Source organism: Vidua macroura, chromosome 7 (assembly GCF_024509145.1).
Source record: "Vidua macroura isolate BioBank_ID:100142 chromosome 7, ASM2450914v1, whole genome shotgun sequence".
In the NCBI taxonomy this organism is placed as follows: Eukaryota; Metazoa; Chordata; class Aves; order Passeriformes; family Viduidae; genus Vidua; species Vidua macroura.
The window spans coordinates 16,092,319-16,114,231 of NC_071577.1; the positions used below are offsets into that span (position 1 = coordinate 16,092,319).

A 21,913-nucleotide genomic window follows, 5' to 3' on the forward strand; every position below is an offset into this window, starting at 1 on the left:
CCTAATGAGTTTACCAAGAAATACAGAAGAACTGCTCTTAATATTCATACCTTTGATTTTAGTGCTGATCACTTACACTCTTGTTCTAGTGTCCTTTTTAATAATAAATTAAAGCAATCAACAGAAAAATTTCATTACTGGGATTAATATTCAGACTGATATACATTAAACATGAAGCTAATAAAAGTGTCTTGAAGTTTTGGGTAATGAGGTACAAATGGAGATGTTAATATGGTGTTCTCTGGTAGCAGGAACCTCTGTTTCAGTACAAGAGGTACTCCTCTGCAAGAAGGAGAGTCCTTGCAAAACAGGTGATTGCCTTTCTACCCAAAGCTACACTGTAGCTGGGAAAATAAACAATAGATACCTGATCTTAGTCCTTCAGAAGTCAATGCTACCTTGTGTATTTAGTTTTCTTATCTGCATTCAAAGAAAAAAATCAGAGAAAAAAAGCAAATATTAAACAGAAGAAATTTCTTAATTTTATGAATTTTGTAATTTGTATATCTACCTTGCTAACTTAAATAAAATGTAGACATAGTTACTTACCTCCTACTATTTAATTACTGGCTTTTCTAAGTACCTTTGTTAAGTGATGCGCCCCTCCCCTTTTTGTTTCCATTCCATTCTCTGTAAAAGAGATTAGTTAATAACACTTCAAAAAAGTAAAATGAAAGAAAAAATAAAACCCCAGCCTAGAAATGTGAGGCACAAAATTGTTTGAGCAAGGTCAGCTCTGCATGCGTCTTGCATCTTTATTGCTAAAACACAGCTGGAATATCTTGTAAATGTGTATTCAATTGGAAACTGGGGGAGGAAACAGTGTTTGTCATTATATTACAGTAATCTTTTTTTTTTTTTTTTTGTGTTATTCTTTCTGATATTTTCACTGTAGGCTAAAAGTATTCAAAACTTAGTTCTTGTATATAAATGCAAAGAAGATGATCATTAATTTAAGGCCATTGCACTGCAGACATGCATTTTCCATTTTGGTTCACAGTATGTTTGAATATTTTGGATTAACAGGTTCTATGCATAAGTATGTTGCCAAGTATTCTTTAAATCAGGTGCAACGTTTTCCATAACCAAAAGTAATCTTAGCTCAAAGTTTTAAAATACAAGTGTAACAATAGTCCCAGAATAGTCCTGTTAAGTAAGGAATTTGTTACAATTTGACAGTGATGCATATTGCTACTGTAAGAGAATATCCTTTTCCTGACAGAGGTGGAAATTACTCATTTTATGTTTTGTGGTTTTATAAAGTGTGTGTGTGCATCTCCTTGGTGTGTTTCCAAGGCTTGCCAGTGCCTGTAAAGGCAGTCTAAGCAGTGAGCAGGCTCTGCTGGATCTTGCCTGCTGTGTCAGTTCTCCAGATCAATCTGTGACAGAGCTGAGTGCCAGCAGCGCTGTGAGTGCTCTGTGAGCAGTGGTGCTGTGCAGGGGACGCAGGTGTGTGGCCATAGCAGGAACCGACATTGTCTGTACCACCTGTGGGGCTGTGACAGCGCAGCAGTCCTGCAGTTTACCTGCATCTTTGTAATCCTTCAGCAACTCCATCACTGTTGCCAGTATTTGCTAGCAAAGGAGAAATAAATACCTAAGGTAGATGTGGTTGGACTGGACATGCTGGCCTTGTTAATTGGGGGCGTTGAACAGTTTAAATAGTTTGCAGTTGCAGTTGGGTATTTTTGCCATCTGTGACCTGTCTCCCTGTGCAGTGAAATGGGTTGATAGCTTATTAGTACAAGCTGATGGACTGCACATACTTCCTCCTGGATGGAAGCAGTGTTGCTTTCATGTACAGGGGAAGGAGAGACCTGTGTATCTGTCTAAATGCTGTTCTTGAGTGGGGCAGGGGACTATTTTCTTGGGCCATTAGGAGAGAAACAGAATACATGGTTGTGAGTTTTGGGGAGTTACTAAATTATTTTATTAAGGAATCAAAATACATAGTTCTTTGTCCTTCTCCCATGAAACATTGTTTGCCACATCAGCAGTGATGCAGCAGTGGCTTAGTTTATTAGCTTTATGAGCTTAGTTTATTACTGCTCAAAATAGCTTAAAATCTTTGACTACCGTATGCGTTCAGAAATTTTGAATTTTTGCTTTCTTTTCCTCGCTGTGTTTTCCAGTTAGTAAATTCAGACTTTTTTTATAATTTTTTGCTCGTTTAAACCAGTTCTTGTTTTGATAATTGTAATTCTATTTTGTTTCAAGTTTTTTAAATTTAAACTGATTATGTTAAACTCTAATAAAGTATAAGGAATCCTAATCTCTGGACCCACATTAAATTGACTAGGAAATGAAAAGTAATTGGTACATATTAAAATAGTAAGTCCTTAAAATCTTCTTTGGTCTACATATTTATCTATTTTCCAAAGCATTTTAGGGAATGATGGATTATATGCTTTGAGGTCACCAAAGATATTTTAGCTGTATTGGCACAGGTATATGAGAGGCCACAGCTGCTTGTTGCTTGCCCTGGTGTTGCTGTCTGTGCGCTGTTGCGGGCAGGTGCTTCTGGTGCTTTGCACTGGTGTACAGTGAAATGGGCTGGAAAATTGTGCTGATTGGGTTAATGAGCAGCTTTTCAAAACCCTGAATTACTGTTTCTCCAAATATATGATGAGTCTTTTGCTTTTGCTGATTTCAGGATGAACAGGTACATAGCTTACATACATCACTTTTAGAAACTGACAAGTCTTTCACAGAATCACTGAGTAAGCTCAGTTGGAAGGGACCCACAAGGGTCATTGAGTCCAGCTGCTGGTCCTGCACAAGACATCCCCAAGAGTCACCCCATGTGCCTGAGAGAGTTATCCAAGTGCTTCTTCAGCTCTGTCAGGCTCGGTGCTGTGAAGCCTCATTTTTTAGTAACAATTTATTTCTACACATTGAAATAGTTAATGGTAAGAAATAGGAAGAATAAAAAACTCTTGTTATCATGACATGGTTTGTTTTTCATAGAATGCTAATCTGATTTAACCTTTCTAAGCTATAGGACAGCGTTGCTATTGTGAATAAAAAGCCATAGTTCCCTGTAGACTCATAAATGCAATGTTCCTGGGTAATTCAGTGCCCAGATAAGGTTTCAGGCTCACATTATTTCTGCTTGTGTCAACTTACTGATTCATTTTATTGAAAAGAATTATGTTTCAAGGCAGCATACTGGTCTGTCCAGCTGATGTTTTTTCTGGTGCACAGGATAGTCACAGATGTGAAGGACCAAAAGGTACTAAGAGTGCAGTAAATAACAAGGGAATGTTGTTTAGCAGTTGATATGAATATTAGTCATTTATTGAGAAGCCAAAACTTAAATTCTCTGGATTTCAGACTTTTACAAGAAAAGCAACCATCTAAATACATGGTAAAGAAACTATGAATTACATTCATAGAAGAAAGCAATAGAGAACTAAGTGTTTATAACATGCTGAATGTTGTGATGAGATGCGGTACTTTGGCTCTGGAAAAAATATTAATTATTCTTTTTTAAGGATACTGAATATTTTGGAAGGGATTTGTGTGGGTTTTAATAGACTTGTTTGTGCTAGAGATTTTAAAGTAATTACGGCTTTAGATATTAATTACAATGAAGATCCACAGTTGAAGATTTTGAAAGTCTAAAAACTGCATATATAATTTTGAAACAGTAGTTGCTTTTCAGCTGCATATTTCAAATGCAATTTCAACAGAAATATCTAATTGATAGAATTTAAAAATCTTTATTGCTAGTCTTAAAAAGACACAGTTTTCTTTAGCATCAGCAAATAGATTTAAGGTATCTGAATTTTTAATGCATTTCCAATTTTAAACAAATCTATTACACAGAAGAGCAAAAGAATGCTTATTTGCCTTGTGTCTTAAAATACTTAAAACAAGGAGAAATACAACTTGGATTTAGTAAAGACAAAGTGAGTTTTCAAACCTCTTACTGCAAATGGATTTAACAGTTTAAAATCTTTCAAACCTAATGCATGTAGTATGGAATCCTAGTTATAGAATTTGTTTCCCTTCTCTCTGTGTGCTGTTAAATTCGGGTACTTCTTGGCATGCTGTTTGCATTTTGTGTTGATCAACAAAAAATCTATTGGCTGTACTCCATTGTATACTCCTGTTGAATATGTATTGTCCAAAGCTATGCCTGTAAATATATAATATGCTAAAGTATTTGGTAGCATAAGGGTATTTGCAGTACAGGAGAACAGAGAAATGTCTATACAAAATATATACCTCCAGTATGTTCCTTTGGAGTTAATGGCAATTGTATCTCAAAAAATTAGATAGGAACACTTTTTGTCTTAAAAAGTAATAGTTTTCATCATCTCCAAATAGTTGGAGATTTATAGGTGAGCAAATCAGCATTTCAGTTCATTTTTAAAGCATGGTAGCCTCAAAGCCACTGAAACGTGACTGAAGTTTGTGTTAACTGGAATTGTGTGTTGTGTCCCTCTAGGAGGAACAGGCTGCTAAACTGAAAGCTGAGAAGATCAGGGTTGCATTAGAGAAGATTAAAGAAGCACAAGTGAAAAAGGTGAGTTAGTGATACCAATTTATAAGACCCTTATTTTTTTTTCACTTGCAATATGCAGGCAAATTTCATTTGTATCTATTACCTTTACGTTGCCCTTTATAAAACAAGAACATTGTAGTGTTCTAATCTTCAGTGGTAATGTGCTTTCCCATCCAGACTGGACCTAATCAGGAGAAGCCTAGGATATGGAAGAACATGATGTTTTTCTTAAGGAATAGCTTGTTTTTCAGCTAGTGCTCATTGGGAAGATTTTACCAACTTCCACTCAGAACTGAAATGAAAGTCCAGCCTCCTGAGATTGTTCTTGTATATTCTGCTGTCACATGTTTAAAATTTGTGCCTGTTTTCTTCACAGCCTTTTCATAACAAGCCTTTTTCCATTATGCATAGCAGGATGCAGTGCTAAATGGAAGAGAAATATTCCAGACTAAAGACAGAGATTACCAAATGGAGAAAGTCTACTGCCATTACTTGATGTACTCTCCAAGAATACAGAGTACCCTCAAAATCTAGCATTTTTATTTTATGACAGGAGTTTTTCAGTAGCGTAAAATGCCTTTTGCATTAATTGTTTGTAGATCAAAAGCTGAAAAACTATCTTGGCTGGAAGATGGAAATTAACAAGTCAATTTTACCAGGGCATTATAGCTAGTAGGTTTTATCTTTTCAAGCTGAACAAGATGTAAAAATGGAAAAAATAATGATTGGCAAAAGGAATCTGTTGTCTTAAGTCTTTTGATTGGTTTAAAAAATGGCTGGATTTTTGTTTCCGGACAGTGAACTCTTTAAAATGCCTATGAAAAGCCATTGTGTTTTAAAATCAGATGTTTTTTACACCCTATTGCTTCATATTCCCCAGAAAAGTAAGGTTTAGTATTGCTATATTTTTTACATAATAACCATTTTTAGAAAATACTGTAGGAAGCAGGCAGGAAGCTTAAACTGCACATCTGAAAAATTCTGATTCTTTGTAAGCTTGTGCAGAGCTCAAGCTTACATATATCTGTGTTTGTTCCACCTAGATATTGTCTGGAAGACAATTTATTATCAGGACACTTCAGCAGGAAGGATTTTTTTTCCTTCTTAACACACAACTGAAGGACTTTCTCATTGTGTTGGAAAGACCTTTATATCTTCTTGTGCTGAAGGAGAGCAGTATCTTGTTAAGTGTCTGTGATACAAATATCTAGCCATCATTTGACATCTTACATTTTCAGGGAGTGTTTTGATTGAATTTCATGCTACTGTAAGAAAACCTTAGAAGAATAAACAAGATCTTAGAAACCTTATTTTTATTTGAAATGTGGTAGATTAATCCTTTTTGTTTTCTTAATTTTCTGCTTAACAGTTGGTGATCAGAGTCCATATGTCTGATGACAGCTCAAAAACAATGATGGTGGATGAGAGGCAAACAGTGAGACAAGTATTAGACAATCTGATGGACAAATCACATTGTGGCTACAGTTTAGACTGGTCATTAGTGGAAACCATCTCTGAATTGCAAATGGGTAAGTAATAATTATAAGCATTTCTAATTCTTATTCATTGATACAGCAGTAGTCTGCATTCTCAGAATTATTTAAATACTTGTCTTCATAATGTTCATCATCCTGTTCATTAATGTAGTAAATACTAATTAATGTAATAAAGCTCATGATTGAACTTGTTTCAGAATGATCTGAAAATTTTACTTCAGTGTGTTTAAAAGGATGAGAAAGTTGGTCTAAAGTGGTTTCCCAAAGATTTCTTCTTCTTTATTTTGCAATGAGGATTTTCAGCTATTTTGTCCCATTTCAGTAAATTTTCCTCTTTTTCTTTACTCTGTTCTCTTTTGTCTGTTTTCAGTACTCTGAAGTTCTAGCACTAGCGGTAACTTTTTCAATGGAGAGTCAAAGCTCAGAGCTTTGCCTGAGAACCAAAGATCTCAGAAGCTGTTGTTGATACATCATTTATTGAGCAACAGAGATCATAGGAAGTAGACAGTCAATTTTCAGACTTCTTTACAATACCCCTACTAGCTATGGGTATTCTGCATTTCAGAAGCATTTTGTTTTCCTTCTGATCATTGCCCACTACTTTTTGATACTTTATGAGTGAGATAATCATTGTGGATATAGAAAGAAGTTTTGTGCCAAAAAGGCTGCCCAATTCATTCCTCTGGGAATTGTGTAGACCAGAAAACACATAAATGTGGTAACCTTCTTATTTGTGCTCATAAACTCTGAAATGTTATCATTTGAGTCTGCAGTGTTCCTGGAGGATGGTAGGCCTTCTCAGATGAAAAAAAAATTAAACATTTCATATGGTGATGGAACTATACGTTTGAAGATAGAGGAAGTCCATGTTGAGTGACTGGATGTAAAAAAATTAAACCAGGAGTGTCTGGAAGTGGACTAAGTTCTTTTAGTCTCTCAGCATAAACGTCTTCCCCAGTGTAGTAGATCTTGAACTCTATTTTCTCTGCATATATGCCTTGTCTCTTGGAAATGACTACAGATTAGATTCTATCACAAAATGTGACAGATACCAATGTATTTGCTCACTTGTTACTGTTGCAGAAAGGATCTTTGAAGATCATGAAAATTTAGTTGAAAATCTCTTGAACTGGACAAGAGACAGTCAAAACAAACTAATGTTCGTGGAACGTATAGAGAAATACGCACTTTTCAAGAATCCACAGGTAAGCCTGAGATTTGTGCTGCATGTGTGTGTGGCTGATGGCAGTTTCTTACTTTTTTGGTAGAATTCATTTCCAAACCTTCATTTTGGTACTTGTGTATGTGTTAAAATGCCAGGCAACTTCACACTTCAGCACTATGTACATGCACAGTGTTGTTGGCACAAAGTCAATCCTTAGAGACAAGCATGAGCTGAAGCAATCTGTTTGTTAATGTGTTTGTGAGTAGTTTTAATGCACATGAAGACAGGCAGTTTCCAGGGATTTACAGCCATACTTAGTGCTGCTCAATTATGTAAATATGCAAGAAAGGTGTTGACAGATATTGCTAATAGTAATGTCTCTCCACTGTGCATTCTTGCATTGCTGGCAAGAAGGGGAAAACAAAATCTAAGAGAATAGCTACTCCATGGTTAAATGACAAATGAAGAGAAGAGAGTGTATGTCCCTTCCTGTGGAAGCTGGGACCTGCCTATATTCACCTGTGTTTCCTGCTCCCTGGCTGAGAAATCAAAGGCCCATCTTCTCTCAAATGGCTTCAAAGACCTCTCTTCTCTCAAATGGTAGCCACAGACCTGGTATCTGGCAGCACTTTAGTATTGTAGGGGAGTGGGGGAAAAGAAACAGAAAAGCAGAAGGTGGCTCTTGGAAGAATTTGCATTGAAAATTCATTTGATCTCTGTCCTAACTCTTACCTCTTCCCTTTTGAGTTTATAGATTATTTTTAGATCTGTATGGCATCTATATGCTAATTTATTGGTTTTAAACTGTGTATCAGTTTTGCATGTTCATCCTATGGGACACCAGTTTACTTTATTTTATTTATTTTAAGCAAGGTTTGAAAAACAATTCTTATGCAAGTGCTTTGCACTGAAGCAGCAAAACTCTACATGCTTTTTAAAAGTTTGTAGATTATAGGTTTACTCTCAGTAAATATAGTAGGCACTTTCACAGGAGTGAGGTACCAGCATAAATCAAATATTTCTCCTTGCTTTAAAATATTGAACTTGTGAAACTTGTGAATATTTGGGGTTTTTTCCAGTATTAGAGCTAGGGGTTAGGAAGATGTTTTTCATTGTCCCAGTCTTTTCCAAACTGAATAAGAGTAAAAATCTTATTAAATAAGATACGGTGCCTGTATATAATTAAATTCCTTTTAAGAAGTTGACAAGTATTTTATTTAGTAATTCTTTGCAAAAATAAATATCTCTATTCAGTAAAACTCAGACCAAGGTGGAAAGAAGTACATTGCTTCTATGTGTGCTTCTTTGAATGCAGAAATAATGACAGTATGTAACAGATCTCCAGGGGTTTTTTATATTTTTATAGTGGTATTTACAAGTTCATATTATTTTCATTTCTGGATGCATTGTAACAGAGAGCTGTTTGATCCTTGGAAAGGCAGGATGATGTTGTTACGAGGCTGTTAAGTAAGAGTACGGACTGATTGGTATTTCTGGTAAAGGTAATTTTAAGTTACTTCAATGTATTATTGAGCAGTCTGACAGTTTCAATTTGTCTACAAATTTTTGTTCTTACTGCTACAGAAAAGTAAACAAGAAACACCATTTGGCTTGATTTCAGAAGAAATATTAAACTTCATTTTGTTACAGAACTATCTTCTGGGGAAGAAAGAAACCTCTGAGATGGCAGACAGAAATAAAGAGGTGCTACTAGAGGTAAGAATTCAAACCAGAAAGTCACTTTGGAGCTTGAAGACAACTAAAGGTGCGGTGATTGAAATTGATGGACAGAGCGGAATGTAATTCTGGAAGACTGAATGGAATGTGTTATATTTGAGATAAATGGCTGTTTTAATGTAACTCTGTTTCAGATGTGATCAGTTAAAAAAAGTTTCTGTATTTAGTTTAGTATCTGAAATACCATACACAGTGATAATCAAATTGAGGTTGCCTCTAGCTATGGCTAAAACCATTAATTTCAAGTTGAAATTTGGAGAACTGTGACCTGGTTTTTTGACCTGTTTTACTAGAGAACTTTTACTAGCACTTCCCAAATTTTTATTTCTACAAAATTCTAGGGCATGGGTCTGGAGACTGGTTTAAGTTAATATTTCAAATTTTTATAATAAGCAAAGTAGTAATTTTTTTTTCAATTACATTAAAAAAAAACCCCAAATATTGCATTTTAAGAAATGCATGACAGAAAACTAATTATTATCAAACACATTAACCAGTTTACATAAATAAGGGCATAAAAGTGTGGAGCAAATAACACACACAGTAAATATAGCCTACATAAGCTGAAAACGAAATACTTTCCTGACATGGCTGAAGTGCCATGGGTTCCACTTGATTTCCAGAATAATGATTTTTATTTACATAGTTACCCAAAGGTAAATATTTGGGGTATTTAATTTTGGATTAAACTTAAAACAGTTTAACTTAAAAGTAGCATATGCATGCTATTAATATATTGTTAATATGGGTTTTAATAAGTGTTTGTATGTATACTCGATGAAAAAATTGCTTGAAGCCACAACATGCAGAGAATTGTAATTCTGCTTGATTCTTTCTGTCTTCTAAGATTATTCATAAGTCTCTGTGCTGCATATTAATCTGGAGTGTATTTAAAGCATTTGCTTTTCTCTGCTAGTTCTTTATAAAAAGAACATTAGCAGAAGTTGCAGTGTTGTGGGCAGTTAGTAGCAGCGAAGTACTCCTGGAATGAATTGCAGCTGTGTCTGATGGATGCACAGTTAGTTTTGTGTGTGCTTATACATTTGAGACTATATAAGGTCTGTGACTTTAAAGCCAGTAAAGCCATTGGGGGATCTATTACTGAGAAGCAGTGGTCAGAAAATCTTTACAGTAGCAGCTAATCATTTTTTTGTCATTGTTGCACTGAACAAATACAGATATCTATCATGCTTGTCTAAATTACCTTATTGCTTCTGTGATTTATCTGCAGTTCATATCTCATGTGAAAAAAGAGCTGTCCCTGCTATGAGTGCATTCCTTGGATAAAGAATTTCAGTGATTCAAAACAAACCACTGCATGCTCTCTGTTCTGTCTGTTTCCCAAACTGCTCTGTTTATTGGCAGGAATGTTTCTGTGGAAGTTCTGTAACTGTGCCAGAGATTGAGGGAGTTTTGTGGCTGAAAGAGGATGGTAAGAAGTCTTGGAAGAAACGTTACTTCCTTCTTCGGGCTTCTGGAATCTACTACGTCCCTAAAGGGAAGGCGAAGGTATGCTGCTTAAAGCAGTTGCTCTGAATTGTTTATTGCTGGTAAACAGTGCACACAGGAGTTGGCTTTAAGTTTTGGCTTAGCTGTGCCTTTCCAAGTGCCACATCCCTTAATTAAAAGGCTGACTTTATCATGGAAATACTGTGTGAATTTTGTGGCACCACTTGATGTGAAGGGTGTAACCCCAGTTTAAAAATACTAGAACACAGGGGTCTGCTTCTTGAGTTAACTTAGGGTTAGGTGTTCAGAAATACTTGAGGAAAAGCTTTTAGTGGAGCTAAGAAGCTGGTCTTTGCTCAAGCAGAATTTGGATGGAGGACCAAATTGCTCTGCAAACGTCAATCATGAAGTATCAGACCAGCTCCACAATGTCTGCATATTTACATTATGTTTAGTTAGTTCACATAAATGGGATTCTTTTTGGACCAGTTGGTGCTACATTTTTTGAAACTGGTAGATGTAATTCCATTTCTTCAGGATCACTTAGATATGTTCTCTGTATCAGTAATGCAAAATAAGTAGGAAGACACTACAAATACATTACAGCTTCAAGGCTGGACTACTGTGCGTTCAAGACATCCATGAATCCATCAGTCTTGACAGCATCAGATGATTCCCAGTACAGGAAGTCCACCTCCCACACATCTGGGAATGAAGAGGAAATCTCTTATCAGCACAATGGCTCCCTTTAGAGCCGAATGCATGTCAGATGTTCTTTCCATAATCTTTTGCTTCATTAAAACAATCTGTATGCGAGTAGCCTGTTGAAATTCTTTGCCCAACACTCAATGCCAAACATCTTTAGAATTCTACTTACAGTCATACTGGAATTTGGATACCTTGATTATTACCAAGGTGAAATATAACCAACAGCTGATAACTTCCTGATCAACCAATCATATTTACTTTCCCCTGATACCTGCTCTGAGTGAACAGTGATAGTCCAGTGTAAAATGTTGTCAAAAAGCAAAATGCAGACAAAACTCAAAAACCAGACTGAATGTGGTTAAAAATGAAGGTGTGATGAAAGAGTTTATGCATAGCTGTACCCCCTTCTTGTGTTGGTAGTTTTTGTATCAGATTGAAACTAATATTTGACCTTAACTAGACTTTATATTAGTATTGGATCGTAGCATTAGACTGATTGTGTCAGTGTATGTGGATTTTTATAAAGATACTTTGTAAATTACCATTTTTGTATTTACTAGGTCTCACGGGATCTTGTGTGCTTTCTACAGCTAGACCATGTCAGTGTTTACTATGGACAGGACTATCGGAACAAATACAAGGCACCCACAGACTATTGTTTAGTGCTAAAGGTAACACTGCAGCAGTTGGCTATACCTTGAATACACTTGTACTTGTTCTGTACCATCGGCTGCTTTTCCTCTAGTGTGTATACAGTGTGAACAGTTGTTGCCTGTTCTCTGTGCTGGTCGTGGCTTCATAAATGTTTTCATATTGCCCTGGATTGTTTTATTTCCAGACCGATGAGTGACAGTCTATTTAATTGTTCATTACACTCTTAAAACATACACTAAAATCTTCTTTTCCATTTGGCAACTCTATACCTTACAACTGTTTAGATTCAAAGAGATAATACCCCTTGAAATGCTAAATCCAGGGAGTTATCTTCTCAGTGTAGGTCTAGAGTAGTGGAGAAGTTAATATTAAAGATTCAAGTACACCCTTTATGGACCAACCTGAGGGAAAAAGGATGTTGTTAAAGAAGGCATCTTCTGAATATAAATGACAGATAGAAGGAACAAGTAGCAAAAACTGTTATAAAACCAGTGACCTGATCTTAAACGAATCTAATGCCTTGAGTGCATAAAGTTATTTTAATTGAATCAACACATCTCCTAGTTTCTGTTGACTCCCACATAGTGTTCAGAAAGTGTCAGTTCCTGCAAGATAGCTGGGTACCAAGTTATTTTAAACCACGCTTTCACACTGTGTTCACAGCAACTAACATGTCTTCATGGATTTGAAATGGTGCCAGTAATAAGAGATGGTTATGGTTGCACTTTTCCCCTCCCTGCTCTGGAGCTCATGTAGTGTTGTACATGTCAGTACATTGGACTCTTTACTGTGCCTGGAGTGTGTGGCTGCCTATCCACTGCCTGAAAAAGGATTTCATTTTCCAGTGGACAGGGCAACATGTCTTGGAGCCCACTGAGAAGACATGGAATATTAAATATAGGACATGATATTACTCAAGAAAGTACACAGCTGAAACTGGAAGTATTTTCCATGTTCTTATAGGTCATTGAATGCAAACAAAATTGTCAGTATTTGTAGGTATATATAAATTTGTTGAAGTAAATGGATTTTTCTACTTAGATGTCACTTTTGTCTATATCATTTGGACAGGTTAATAGTAAATTATATTTTCAGACTTTTTGGCCACACAAAGTAGATTTAAAAAAAAATATAAAATGTAATGGCAACATTACTCAAGACACAAAAATGTGTAAAAATTGTCCCTAAGTAAATTAATGGGGGGTAGATCTAGTTGGGTAGCTTACACCAACTGAAGCTATATTTTCTATGTGGAACTGATGAATGACCAAATTATTATATTAAGCAGGATTCAGTTCTGCCTTCATCAGTTTTTATAATGTTACATCAATGTTTTCAATTAGTACTAATATATAGAAACCACACAGTTTTTAAAATAGAAATAGAGTTTTCTGCCACAAAGGCTCACTAAGCTAGGAGGTATCTCCTTTGGGACAGGTGAATAGCAAATAGAAACTGAAGGCCCAATTCTCTACTGATATCCAGACCGAATTTGTCTTTATCTTCACTCCTTTGTTTATATCAAAACTTAGTGTGCTCATGCTAGGTGCTGTGCTATTGTTAATATAACATTTGAGTGCTAGTATATAAAGTTAACTCCTTGGTCCTAAATGTCAGATTTCTGAGAAGTTCTTTTATTTCTATATAATCAAAGTTTTGAGCAACTCCAGGAAGAAGCTGGCTTGTTAGCAAAGTAATTGTATTTGCTTCTAAAGACTCTTCTTTGTTATACAACATGAATGTGTAGAAGGGCTGGTAGTGAAAAATGAAAGCAACTATCTATTATTGTAAGAAAATATATTATATATATTCTCTTTATGGACATACACATCTTATGATCATTTAAAAATAATTGTGTTTGAAGGCAATAGGTTAGAATATTTTGAAAAACTTTGAAGTTCTTTGATATATGTTTCAGACAGTCTTCAGTAAAACTTAAATACCTACAATCCTCTAGCAAAACTCTGTTGTGTCACTGAGCTGTAGGCTAAGAGAGGAAGTGATAAGAACTGGAGTATTCAGTTACCCCAACAGCTAAGAGACTTGTAACTTTTATAGCATGGACAGGAAACAACTGAATAGTCCATCCAGAATGATTTCCAATGTCTGATTTTTGATAAACATGCATTTGTTTCTTGACTGTTGAATTGATAAATACAGTGCCTTTACATTTTTTATACATCTATGTGGGAGCAGCAAGTATTTTTAGATTATAGCCCTGTACCAGTAAGGTGAGAACCTTGAAGGCTCTACAAGCTGAAAATGGAATTGTGCTTAACAGCATGTCACTTGGGGAGTATGTCACTTAAGCCTGCACAGGCAGAGAAGACCAGTGTGTTTGTTTTCCTCTAGTTTGGGGGATTTCTATGTGAGAGAAAGGTGAAATATCAGTTGTCTCTGTCAAGTGGTGAGTCAGTCCATAGGTACAAAAGACTCTTGGTGGGTAGAAAGTTATACAACCCTAGAATAGTGAAAGACTAGCCCTTTCTTAGTGTTTGAAATCAGCTGAAATCAGTGTGTGCTGGACACACTTCCAAATGTGTGGGTCAAGCAATCCCCATTGATATGCACCTCCTGAAATATTCTGAAACATTTTTAAATGGGCTTAAATATAGACTACTGTTGAAGAGTTTCCAGCATTAGGTTTATCTGTATAGACATCAACAAATAAATGCTTTCCTTGCATTCCTAGCTATGAAAACATTGATGAGAACATACAGTTTTTTTGCAGCATCCTCAGATCCAGAAGAAGTCCCAGTATATCAAATATCTTTGCTGTGATGATGTAAGAACTCTACACCAGTGGATCAATGGCATCCGCATTGCTAAGGTAACCTCCAGGCAGTCTTACACTCTTGTCATGAGTAGTTGTCATCACCTGCTTAAAACCATTTACAGTTACTTAGCAAAGTCTAACTTCCCTCTGTTTAACTATTCTGAACATGAACTGTAAAATCTTCTTACATTTTTCATTCCTTAGTAAAATTATTAGGCTTTGTTATATTAATCAGTAATTGGGCCTTTTCTTCTTGTTACTGCTGCATTCCTGTCACATGGCACAGTTCTGACATACATCATAGACAGATTTTAGCCAGCTCCTTTCAGATTTTAAAAAAGAAGGCTTATGGGAAAAGAGAACTTAGAAAATAGTGCTGATTTTCAAGATCCTCAGCTTGTCTTAGTTTATTCATTGGGCCATTTCTTGCTTGACACTGTCTCTTCTAGCATAAAGAAATTGTTTTTCTTTCTTTCAGCAATTCACTAATACTATTCACTAATACTAATAATTCACCAATACTAATAATATTGCCTGAACTCCTTAACACAGAGCCTGTGTTGCTTTGGGGGGACTGGCAGGAGGAAAGACATAATAGAGAAGCTAGAGGTGGAGCTGAACAGTCTGAAAAGAGTGTACAGCCTGTATAGAGTTGTTAAACTTGTTTGTGATTTTGCTTAGTACGGGAAGCAACTATACATGAACTATCAGGAAGCATTGAAGAGAACAGAATCAGCATATGACTGGACCTCTTTGTCTAGCTCCAGTATCAAGTCAGGCTCCAGCTCATCTAGTTTGCCAGGTAACAATGTGGTCTATCTCATTATACAAAGATTCAATTGCCTTTGTTATCATCTGCTGTCTGGATGCCTCAAGAGAGACTATTGCAGGAAATGGACTGTTTCTCCAAAGTCTTTTATGCTATGTTTAGTCTAAAACATAGACTTTAACATTCTGTATGTGTATATCTATATATCTATATCTATATCTATATCTATATATATATATGCATACAGGTAAAAACCTATTTTGCTCTATTACTTGCAGTGATGTCTGTATTTGAAATATGCAGCAGTTTCTTGTTCACCTCCAAAAAACAATGTTTTTCTTATACTGAGAGGAGGAAACATAATTTCAAATTCCTGATGCCTCTATGTTCACCTATTTGAAAAATCAAATTTATATTGTAATGATGCATAGAACATATATATGTAGTTCTTAAACTGCTTTGTTGACTGAAATATTTGAAATTGGAAAATGAGAACTAGCCCCTGCCCAAAGACAAAGATCCAAACAATCTCTTTAGAGAAAACTTTGAAAATACTGTTTCTGTTCCCATGTCAAATTGTGCATTGCCTGCATTAATGTGCTCCCTTAATGTGTTTATCTGTCAGCAGAACTGGGGCTGGTTTCTTGCTGCATGTAACAGTTTAAAAATTGATAAATAGTTTATACAGTGTCATTTCATTGTTCAGAGCTGACTGATGCTTTGGTGGGTTATTCAGAACCTTCAGGATATTGAAAATATACTATTGTGTGAAGGTGTTTTGTTTGCCACAGATACAGGTGGGGAGATAATGCTACTGAATTGGACATGTTCAGAAAGTAGCCTATAAGAAAGAGCTAAGCAAATGCAGCCTAACTGGGAAGGTACCTTGTTGTTTCAACTGTGTGGCATAGCAGTAAATTCTTGGTTACTGACAATTTCTCCATCCAAGCTGGGTGTTTTTCTGATAAAGTGTAAATTCTTGTAGGGAGCTGAGCCACAGCTCACCAGCCCAGCATGTTCTGCCAAAGTTGCATTCCAACCTGTGCCAGGACACTATGGGATTACACAGAAAGCAGGTGCCAGGCTGAATAAATTGGTCTGACTGTGCCTGCTGCTGTCTTGTCAAGACACCCTGTGGGCCCAGAGCATCATTATGTTGGGTACTTGCAGGATGCACACCAGTCCTTCTCTTGTGTTGAGGAATGGGTCGTTTGAAGCAATGTCCTGCCTTGGCTGGTGCAGTTTGCCTGTCCACGGCCTGTGCCCAGGGTCCATTTTTAAGGTTGTGCCGGGAGCGAGTGCTGGAGAGAGCAGGCTGCATGCACTGCATGAAATGGGGCTTTTCCCAAAGTGCAGGGATGTGGCATGGTTCAGAACCCATACAGCTGCTGTGTGATTTTACTTTGAAACATATCTGACATGCTGTGCAGCTTCAGGTTTGGTTAATACTGGGCATCTGCTGCACTGTTTTATTTTCCAGATGGTAATGGCCTCGATGTGAGCTAGAGCTTATGCAGTCATTACTCGGAGCAGTGGCCTCTGGGGACATGTTTAACAAGTCACAGAGTAGCATTATAAGCATATTGACATTACTCTTACATTCGGAAACATATGCTAACATATGTTCTTAACTTTTTTTTCTGAACAGAATCTCAATCAAATCATTCTAATCAGTCTGACAGTGGAGTTTCTGACACCCAGACAGCTGGACATGTCCGTTCCCAAAGCATTGTCAGCTCCATGTTCTCTGAGGCCTGGAAACGAGGCACTCAACTGGAGGAATCCAGCAAGGTAACAAGAAGACTTTAATTTGAGAACCAACGCCCAACAAAATGTATGAGACAGTGTTGTACCTCTTCCACTTCTGTCTTGAGTGGCATTTCTTCTCTGTTTTATGTGGTTAATTTACACTGCTATATAATTGTTGTTTAGGGTTCACTTTTTCAGGTAATTCAGCCTTGCAACTTTCTGATCTTTCTTTTATTTGTGTGCATAGAAGTTTTTTGTTCTTTGAAGGCATTATATAGCCCCTCTCACAGAGTCCTATTTACTAATGTTGAATGAAGACAAAATAAAAAGATGAGCTGTTAACACGTTGAATGAAATTCTTTCACTAAGATCTTTCTCCAGTTACGTAGCACATCTTTGCTTTGTAAAGATGTGAATAATAGGAGCCTGAAAGCAGGTATATGTATTTTTGAAGTACTTCAGTATTTTTTACTCAAAAGTGTTCTATTAGGTGGAAATGGAACCAGTAACCTCAGATATGGTCAAAACTAAAGTACTGCCATTGTCAGCAGTCATAGTTTAAGGCAGATGTGGTATCTCCTGTTGCTGGTAGAGAGTTACAGAAGACTTTAACCCATTGAGGCTGGGGCTCAGGTGTGATTTGATTAGTTTTCTGTTCTTTCTATGGTTAACTGTTGTAGTTCCTGGGGAAGATTTCCATGCACAGGAGAAATTCCGCTGCAGCTGTTTGTTGTCAGGTTTGAAGGAATCTCCAGGTTCCTGAACAGCCTTGATGTCATTAACTCTAGCAGCTACGTGTGGAAGTGCACTATGAGAAGCTGTCATTACTTCTGTCAGTTCTGAATCTTCCCCAGACCCCAGAGAAGGAAGCTTTTTAAAACCAAAACCACAGGCCAATACACCTGGCACTGGTGCTTCAGATAAATAACTAAAAATAAGATAACGCATCTCCTTTTCAAATGAGAAAGCATATGACAGTGTGAAAGCTGACATGGCTGCATCCTTTGAGATTCATAGCTTTTCTGCAATGCCTGCTGGCTTGGAAGTTGTCTGATTCTAATAGTAAAGTAGTACTCAGTCCAGGAATGTAGCTTGCTAAGTTCTGGTCCAAGTTTTCCTACTGCATGAGTGCAACACATGGTGCATGTCCATCAGCAGATGGCTTCTGTGTGGGTATAGGATGCATCATTTCTGCAGGAGTGAGCTGCATGAGATGGGGCATTTGATAGCAGGTATCCAAAAGAGGTAAAAGAGTACTGCTGTGAGAATGATAATGATAATGTTACTGTTCCCTCAAGTTTTGGGTTCAGTGTAAATCCTGCTGCTACTCTGTGAGATTTTAAGCAAAAATTTGAAGTTCACTACCTTGGAGTTACTGTTCTTCTTTATCAAGTCTGTAGTGCTGCTGGCAATTGCACATTTAAACCCCAAGAATTTCTTTGCTACCTGATTCAAGCCATGGTAAAAATAAAATATTCAGAATGCTTCCTGCATTGAGGAAGCTATCCTTGTACATGTATCAAAATTTCATCAATTTGAATTCCTTTCTGCAAATCCAAGAAGAGGTATATTTCTTCACCTTATGCATAACACAGGTAAATGGATTGCCCTAAAACTTCCAAAGAATCCAAATGAAATGAATTGAGTAAACTTACAGAAGCTGTGTTAAACAATTGAGTGAATTGGTGACAAATTTACTTTCAGTGAAACTACAGTGTAAATCTGGCCCGGGGAACTTGAATAACTAGGAAATCAGACCGGCAGTGGAAAATGTTAAATTGTGTGGCAAGAAAGGCAACAGCAGTGTTCAAGAATTGTAATTTACATGGGAAGGTGTTACCAGTGCTTTAGTCAGATTCGTCTCCAGTCACCTCAGAGGCAGCTTTGCTACAGTGCATTGGTGTCAAAGCTGGCTTAAGAAGCTCATGTGGGCAGGTTGCTGCCAAGTGGCAGAACTTTCCTGCATGTCCCTTCCCCTTGTGCAACAGCTCTCTCTCACCTTGTCAGCCTTGGCTCCTTCCCCTGTCAGAACAGAACAGAGCATGCTGTGTCTCAGCAGGGAGATGGCACTGGTGCTCTTTCCAGCCAGGGTGTTGTACTAGTGCCTCAGCAAATTAATAATGGGTGAGTTCCGCCCACTTTTCCCTCGTTTACCAGTTGCCAGTAAATAATTTCTTGAAGTCAAAAGCATACTGAGATTTCTAGAGATCTGTCATATTTGACCTAAACTTGCTAACCAGTCCAAAAGCATGAGAAAAGAGATGGCAAACAGTTCAATTGCTAAAGTTTGTTTTCTCAGGAAAAAAAAGCTAAAAAAAAAAAAAAAAGGCACAGTTTATATAAAAAGAGATACTATTGTTTTTATAGCATTTTTAAGAGTTCCAGATAGTCATGAAATTGCATGTTACAAATAGGAATCGCCAGTATGCAACAAGTAATTTCTCAAGATACACAGAAGGACAATCACATAATTATAAGGACAAAAAAAGGACAAATTAATCTCTCTCAAGGTTCTTTTGTAAATAAAGTATCACAGAATATGTTTCTGGATGTTGAATTTTAATTTGATTCTGTTGGAGATGGGAGGGGCTCCCCCTCCTGAGATGCCCAATAGTCTTTTCTCTGTCCTGAGTGTTTAATTTGTTCACTGTGAAGATGACTGTCCTCAATGGATATAAGGAAAACACCACCCTCTTTAAAATATATCTAAGATTAAGAAAAACTTTTCCCAAAATGCAGATAATCCATCTGCTTCATATTTTGAAAGATTGCTCTTTGCCCAAAGAATACTTTATTCGTTTGTTCCCAGTTGGGCAGTGAAGAGCTCATTAAGACTCATTTTGCTTGTTAGATTTTGAACACCTTATTTCAAATGGTATGCTACAACAAATACTCAAATACATGCTCATTGTGTCTGCTTTAAGGAACAAATTCAAGATTCTCCGAGGTCTTGCCATTCAGGGATAGCTATTCTGTCATGCCTTCATCTCCCTCTCTGTCTGTTTTATGCCGCCTTTATTTTTCCTGTTGCCTTTTGCTGTCTCAGGTATCAAAAGTGAAGCTCAGCACAACTAAGGGCAGCACACCCATGGTGCCTTATACAGGGCACAATTAAGGTCAGGTGGTGCTAATTGAAAATTCATTAACCTGGGTGATTGGGAGAATGGTAATTTACAGACTAACACTTGCAAGAGATCAAGATTTCTGTTTTGTAATGTGAACACCTTGATTTAGTTCCAGACCTGTTAATATTCTTGCCTTCCAGACTTAATGGGACAGGTAGAGGCATACCCCATGTTTGTTGTAAAATCACTGTTCATTGCTTCTGACTCTAATCCTTTTGATGGAGTTCTGCACATACAGGTGCACCTGTGTTTAGAGCAAAGCAAATATGCAAATGTGCTCTTCCCGTGCAGATGAGCATAATTGGGCTTACTTATTGCAAAGTATCTACTAATAAGGTATAGGTACCCAGTGTGGTCAGTCACCATGGTCCTGGTGTATTTCTAATGCATGTTTCTATGCTGTGCACTGTGAAATTCACAACTTGGCTTGTAGTCAAAACACTTTGTATTAGGAAGATGTTTATAAATTTGAGTAATGCAATTGTCATTTTAATTTTTAAGAGGAATGTAGGCTTACAGTTTTTAAGAAATAACTTGATCACAACACGTGTAGACTAAAATACTGCCTGCTGCTTTCCCATTGATCCTTCCATTAGTCAGCTTTTCCCTGTTTTTCCTAATTTTTTTCTGTATAACATATGAGTTGCATGTGTAACTTTCCTTTCTCAAATTTACTTTGTTTTGCAGATGTCTAAACATTTCCTTCTGGGGAAATTTTCTAGGAAAACTTGGTTCTCCTTCTTTTTTCCCTGTTTTTTCCTTGCCATTAGTGGATAGTAGAGCATGTGAAGGAAAAATATCTCAGAACTATTCCTGTGCAGAACTTGCTCTCAGTGTGTTTTAGAGCAGTTCAGGATTTCTGTATTTTGTAACACTGAAGAGTGTAGGCCTGAACGAACAGGTATAAGGATTTGACATGCTCTGGGAGACCGTGTGTGGTTTGATTCCAGTCATACTGAGCTGAGATGTCTACAGAGTCTCTGGCTCTGCCTTCTGTCATGGCCTGGGTTGCTCTGGGGGTGGCTCTGTTTAGGTCATTACGCTTGCCCAAAGCAGGCCAGTAATTCTTACTGGGTCCCACTGCCTGCCCCAGAGAAGTAACAAGGCTCATGTATTTTCCCTCTGACAGTCAGCTTTGCTTGGAGCAGAACTGGCTCCACTGATTTTTCCCGGCTCCCCTCCCAGCCTGCCCATCCCCTTGCATGGTCCATGCTTGTCAGTGTATTGAATTGTCTCTTGCTCCAGTGTTTTGCTAATAATTCTTGCATGTTGTAATCTGACACCTAATTTTTAATGTTGGGCACATTTAGACCTTGACTTTATAATCTCTTTGTCTCTTTCTCTCTCTCCCTCCTTCCCTCTCTCTTCTTTTTCTCCCTTTCCACTTTCACTAAAATTCCCTTCCCCATAGGCCCGAGTGGAGCCTGCAAGTCGGCCCTTCGTGTCTGTCGCAGCTCCCGTGTCCCCGCAGACGAAAGCGGTGACGCCCTACACATCATCGCAGCCGTCCCCGCCGCTGCCACCGCCCCCGCCCCCGCCCCCTCCTCCCCCGCCGCCGCCGCCGCCGCCGCCCCCGCCCCTGCCCAGCCAGGCCGCCCCGTCCGCGGGCTCGCCCGCCACCATGTTCGTCAAGTACAGCACCATCACCCGGCTGCAGAACGCGGCCCAGCACGGCGGCCCTTTTTCCAAAGCCCCGGCTGCACAGCAGGCCCCGCCGCCGCCCCCGCCCTCGGCAAAGCCTCAGATCCTGGTGCCCCCCAACGGGGTCATGCCGC

The 21,913-nt window shown here is 37.7% G+C and overlaps 1 protein-coding gene across 1 annotated transcript in view; it reads left to right on the top strand.

Annotated features, from left to right (window-relative positions):
* RAPH1 (Ras association (RalGDS/AF-6) and pleckstrin homology domains 1) overlaps window positions 1–21,913 on the top strand; it is an 86,582-nt gene that overhangs the window by 57,040 nt on the left and 7,629 nt on the right. The window contains 10 exon segments of the mRNA XM_053983127.1: window positions 4,454–4,531; window positions 5,880–6,039; window positions 7,090–7,211; window positions 8,822–8,887; window positions 10,274–10,417; window positions 11,626–11,736; window positions 14,451–14,549; window positions 15,177–15,297; window positions 16,913–17,055; window positions 21,550–21,912. Coding sequence (XP_053839102.1) covers window positions 4,454–4,531; window positions 5,880–6,039; window positions 7,090–7,211; window positions 8,822–8,887; window positions 10,274–10,417; window positions 11,626–11,736; window positions 14,451–14,549; window positions 15,177–15,297; window positions 16,913–17,055; window positions 21,550–21,912 — 1,407 coding nt within the window.